This window comes from Peromyscus californicus, unplaced genomic scaffold (assembly GCF_007827085.1).
Source record: "Peromyscus californicus insignis strain IS unplaced genomic scaffold, ASM782708v3 Scaffold_11__1_contigs__length_118956290, whole genome shotgun sequence".
Taxonomy (NCBI): Eukaryota; Metazoa; Chordata; class Mammalia; order Rodentia; family Cricetidae; genus Peromyscus; species Peromyscus californicus.
In genome coordinates, this window is record NW_026294402.1 from 68801573 (window position 1) to 68807572 (window position 6000).

The 6000-nt window shown below is 42.6% G+C and overlaps 1 protein-coding gene across 1 annotated transcript in view; it reads right to left on the reverse strand.

Annotated features, from left to right (window-relative positions):
- Positions 1 to 5272, reverse strand: part of Unc13c (unc-13 homolog C) — a 413338-nt gene extending 408066 nt beyond the window's left edge. Inside the window, exon 1 of the mRNA XM_052714363.1 lies at positions 2295 to 5272. Within this exon, the coding sequence (XP_052570323.1) occupies positions 2295 to 5265 (2971 nt within the window). The 5' untranslated portion in view covers positions 5266 to 5272. The remainder of the gene's footprint in view (positions 1 to 2294) is intronic.
- Positions 5273 to 6000: the final 728 nt, after the last annotated feature.

Here is a 6000-nt window from a genome sequence, read left to right on the forward strand (position 1 = left end):
AAGACATAATGAGATACGTATAGATAGTAAAATGATTATAGTGAAACAAATTAGCATATTCATTACCTCATGGCCATCCCTTGGTGTGTGTCAAGAACATGAATCCAGAATACAATAACTATACTCCACTCTACTCATTACTGGGCCATTGGATCCCAACTTGGCTCATCCCATATATCTACCATTTGCTTCCTCTCCCTCATGTCTTGCTCCCTCCTTCACACTCCCCGACTCTGCTTACCACTGTTTTCTGTTTTACGGTCTTTCTCTCTGTTTTTGATTTCTTTTCTAAGTACTCAAGAGGGAACCCAGAGCTTCTCATGAGGTAGTTTATCACTCTGGCAATGAGCTGTACTCAAGCCCTGCCTGCTTTTGTTAAGATGCTTCATATAAGTTGTCTCTTGTGATATTCTTAGGTCTTGCATTATTTGATAAATGATAGTCTAAAGGCCTGTCCATGCTGCAACAAATGGAAAGATATCCCTTCAGAAAGCTAAACAATATTCCCTGTTTATATACATCAGTTTCCTTTTTTAAAAACTAGGAGCACTGGCTGCTCTCGCAAAGGACCCAGATTTGGTTCCCAGTACCCACATGACAGCTCACAACACCATGTAAATCCAGTTCCAGGGGATCCAATGCTCTCTTCTGGCTTCTGAGGGGACCAAGCACACTGGTGGTGCACAGACATATATGCATGAAAATTGCTGATAAACATATAAATAATTATACTTTTTAAAGTTAAAGATCCACATTTGTCTTTTGAAACATAAGGACTTGCCATATTTATGTTGTCTAATTTCAAACTGATACCTTTAACTTGTTGACTGTAAACAGATATCCATTATACCACATTAAACACACACACACACACACACACACACACACACACACACACACACACACACCAGTTTAGACTTTAAGTAACATGCCAAATTCACAGTAAATTTAAAAAAAAAATCCAATTTCCAGATTCTATCTAAAAAAACTGTCGGCTGAGTGCTACTGACAAGGACTTCCACCAAACTTTACTCTGATGGGGGATATTATTAGTCTAACATAAATATATTTACATAACAATAACATAAGACTGTTGTATTTTCAAATCAGTTCTGAGTAGGTGAGAGCTGTCTCTATTATAAATCATTACAAAGTCGCAGGCAGTTTTGGAGGAGAGAGAGCTAACTGACTTAGGTCTTGTATTATTTGATGGTAAGAAGACTGCTGACTCAGCACCCTGCCCTTTCAGTGAGAAAGTGGGAAGTGAGGAGTTTTTGATGGCAAGGGAGCCACAATGAGCTACCAACTGTACAAATCATTCTATAATAGAATTTCAGAATAGCAGATTAATACTTGATCATATATGCCTTTAGAAAATATTATATAGAACAAATATTTTAGTGAAAGATGTCAGCACTGTAATCTGAGAACACATGAAAATATCAAAATTGCTTTAAAATGAGATTTTAAAATACTATCCCAAGATACTATAGGCATGCAAATAAAATAAAATGTAAATAATTGAGTTGAGTGCAAATGAGGTTTAGTTAATAAACAAAATCAATGAACTCATATCTATCCACAGCTACTAAATCCCACATCCAAAATTGTTCCCCTAGGAAATTAAGAAACATAGATCAGTTCTTCTTCTCATTTTCATAATAGAGAAGCAACTTCTAAACCACTCCGGAGAAAACTTCCCCATCTCACTCCTTACTAACACAAAGAATGGCTTCTGTCTGCTCCGGGTTTTCCCAGGCCCCTAGCTTTATCACAGTTTTTCAGCTTATTTAGTCTGCATAAGGGAAGTTGACAATCATCCACAGGTCTGGCTCAGATTCACTGTGCAGACCAGCTTTTCCTACCATCAGGCTCCAAAGGAATGTTTATATTTGACCATCTATCCTCCCCAAATTTTTAAAATTAAATACTACTTTCTCCTCATCCATGTGAACCTGGTGGACCAAGGCTTGGATGCCAGGCTGCTTGGTGAAGAGTCCCTTTTCCCCTCAATTAATCTTGTACCTAGCACAAGAATCTTGATCCACCGTGTATAGGGCTAAAGTTGGACTCATTTCAGTACGAACTAACTGAAATCTATTTTCACTTTCATTGTGAATCCCACCTTGTTGAGAGAGCTACCTGAACAAAATGAAATTCTTTCCAGGACACATGCACACAGATTCAGTCTAGGTACATTCCTTCTCCCAGGAAAGCTGAGACCATCCTGTATTACAGTATCAATAAGTGTTAAGACACAGTTAACATGGAACTTAACATTTAAACTTGAGTACCTCCAGCCAGGATCTTCTCTTCCAGCTCTGCCATCTGCTTCTTATAGGCCCTTAGAGCTGCTTCTTTGAAGGAGGGTCGGATTCTCTTGGGCTTCATGACCTCCGGTGCCTCTACAGGGAGGTTTTGGTTTTCATCTTCTGCTAATTCCATTTCAACTGCTGGTTCATTTAAAGTTTCCAGTTCTCCTTCACCTTCACTAATGATGTCATCTGCCTGCCCATCATAGCCCTCGTCTTGTGGGGTCTCATAAGGAGTTTCATATGAAGGGTGGTCATAGTCTTTTGTGTGTTCATCTACTTCGATGACACTAGTCCTGTTTTCTAGCTTAGCTAGGACTTGCTCCATCACTTCCACGTAATCTGTCTCACTGTCAGCCACTGGTTCACTGTAGTCCTCCTCTTCCTCGGCTTTATAGTAATAGGGTTCTGTGTAGATGTCAGAGTCAAGGGTGGTACTTGAGTCATTTGCAGTGGATTGAGATAATGTCCGAAATCTCCCCATTAAGGAAGAGCCGCTGTCCTCGCCTGCACTGAGACTCTGTGTGCTCTTGTTCCACACCACTTCCAGGGCTGACCTCGCCCTCTGAAGTGTAGATCCAAATTTGGGGAACTTGAAGGTCTTATCAGAAAGGTCAATGCTCAACCGACTGTGCCAGGACTTGGGCGGGGCACCCTCTGAATCATCGCTTTGCAATTCACTTTGACTTCGATACATCATAGATGGCTGGCTTTGGTTGGAGTAGAGCTCATTAGAGTTGGTTTCCTGATAAGAATCATATGGGCCAACCCACTGGCCTTGCGGTTCATTATCCAAACCAGGGCATGGGGAGGAGTTGTCATCCTGGGTTAAATCATAGCTTTCAGAGTCATCTTGCAGGTCACTGTGGCACTTGCCCAGGTCATCTAGGTCTTTGCTGAAGACGTCTAGCTGTTGGTCAGACAAACTGTTGGTGTCATAGTCAAAAGGTTCCTGGGTGGATGAATCTAAACCAATATCAGCCCCTTGCTCTGCTTGGTTCCACTCCTTCCATGGAGACAGGTCCTCATGCAGTGACAGCTGGGAACCACTGTAATTACTTCGGTCTCCAGATGCACACACCATGCTGTTACTCATCCCACTGTCCACCGTTTCTGTGTTCTCAATTTCACTCTGCCCTTGCGCTGCTGGAATACTCCTATCCAAACCCTGGTCCTGAGGACTGTGGTACAAGGCTGACATACCCTCCTGCTTCCTCTGCCAAAGTTCCCGGTCCGAAGAGGACAGGAGGGAGCTCCCATTAGTTCTACAGAAAAACTGGCTTTCGGAAAAATCCTCTGAGTAAGACTGACACAATTTGGAAAAATCTGATTCAGAACGACTAAGTTTAGGAGTGAAAAAGTCACTCTGTGAGTGCCAGAGTGGCGTGGCCTCCACATAGTGGGCTGTCGGCTTTTCGGGGGTATTTGATGGCGGCAGTTGTGAGGGCTGTTTTTTGTAGTCTGACTTATGTGACGTTCTGTGGTTAGCTGCTCTGTTCTTAGAACGAGCACTGTGTGGCTTTGAGCTGGACTTAGAAGTATTTCCTTTTGCCAGAGAGTCTGCATAGCTGCTTCTGCTGACGTCAGACTCCAGCTCTCTGTCACTGTCATTGGGTGACAGCCAAGTGTTCTTCTTGGCTTTGGGCTCTGGCGTGGATAGCTTCATGTCCATGCTTTCGTATGTCTGGGAAGAAGGTAACCCCCCTTTCTCTTTCCGTTCTCTGATGTCATAAGTCAGAATATCTGTGGAGATCCCAATGCCTGTGCCTTTGAGCTTATATGATTTCTTTAAGACAGAATCCCTTTGCTGGGGGGTTTCGAAGTATACTAGGACAGGACGAGGTTTTGCATTTGGGCAATCCCTTTGCTGTCCTATCCTCTGAGCAAATTCAATTTTAATAGCATTTGGTACATCTGAGAAGCCCATTTTTTCTACAAGAATTTGGTATACCACGCTTTCAACATATTCGTGTCTTTCTTCAGGCACATTTAAAAATCTCAGGCTTACCTTACTCCCCATGTGACCCAAGTGTTTAATGTAATCGTGGATGTCTCTAGTTTCCCTCCGAGCCTGAACAAACCCTGTCCGCAGTTGTTCAATCTCACTCTGGACAACCTCCACACTGCTAGAGATTTCATCGATAGAGTACTTGAGAGCATTCACGTGCCCTCGGAGTTCAGAAAGTTCTGTTTCAATCTGACTTATTCCCTGAAGCTCTTTAAAGATCATTTCCATGACATCATGGGTTTGGCTAATGCACCCAGAGGAGCTGAACCCTGGCTCTAAGACACTTGTCTTTGGGTTCCGGGCAGTTCTATCTAAAGATTTGCTTCTTATGCCCCAGGTTTTCTTCACGGTGCTCAACTCTGAGTCTGAGGAGACACACTCTTGGCTCTTCTTCCATTTCCTCAGTTTCCGTAAAGCACCTAGTTTTAAGGTGTGGAGGGTGCGCTCCCCATCTGAGCTGCCCTCAGAAGGTGCCAAGCTGCTGGAACTCTTCCTGTTACGTCTGACAGGCATGGTGTGTGTTGACTGGACCTGGTTTTCTGTGCTGCTCCTTAGCTCATTGAAGGATTCAGAGTAGGAGCTCTCAATGGAAGACAGCTCCTGAAGCAGGTCCTCATCACTGTTGGTCACAGCTGTCTGCAGGCCATTGGCAATAGCAACTCTGTAACTGAATGTGGGTGACAGGGAGAAGTCTTTGTGACCTTCACCGTCTTCTATGGAGAAGTTACGAGTGGATGAGCACTTCGCGATCTTTTTTACAGTGCTTTTCAGGGCATTAGACAATTTAGGGGGTTTAATGTGGCCAGCAGAAGGAAAATCTTGATCTTTTTTCTGCTGACGATTCTCTTTCTTTTTGGTTGTATTTCCCAATTTCTTTGTAAACATTCCTTTGCAGAGCTTATGTAGATAAGCTAAAATCAGGCTCTTGAAGAGACTGGCCACCATGGAGAGCAATGAGTGTGAGCTTTTCTAATCCAAAGAAGCGAACAAGGCACGGGGCTGGCAGTCTGTAAAGCCAAGGTCAGCATCACTGTTCAGAGGTGCCATCAACCACCAGACGGAGTCACAAAGGCAGATGATGCCCCACTGGGAAGTCAAGGTTCTGTGGAATCCACTAGCCAAGCTCCTCCACTTGTGAAAGGCATTCTGTTCTGGAAGGGAGGTTTCGTGGCTGTCTCATGTCCGCCTAACTTCATGATGTGTCTGAAAAAAAAGGAATGCTATGAGTATCAGAATTCAAGTCCCCATTCATCCCATTTCCTACATTTCCCAAGGTATTTGTGATACGTGAAGTGTGCAAAAATGCAGAAGGGGTGTGTGGTTCCAAGTTTAAATAAAAACGCATTCATTATGAATTATAATACCCTTTCCTAAATCACTTATTGCAATTAAAATAGTGACAAAAGGCAATAGGATTACTTTTAAACATTGATAAAAATGACAATTTAAACATGCTCATTATGCCATTCCTACTCTATTTCTTTTTCTAAACTCATATTTACTAACAGAACTATAAGGATATAAGCATATTCTCCCTAACCTAATCCCCAAATTCACCTCATTTGCATGATCCATGTTGGTTAAGACTTTTTCCATGCAGGCAAGGCTTTTTTTTGTGATAGAAATAACCTCTTGCTCTTATAGGAATTCAATGGTTGGGCATTCCTTAAACCAAGATTA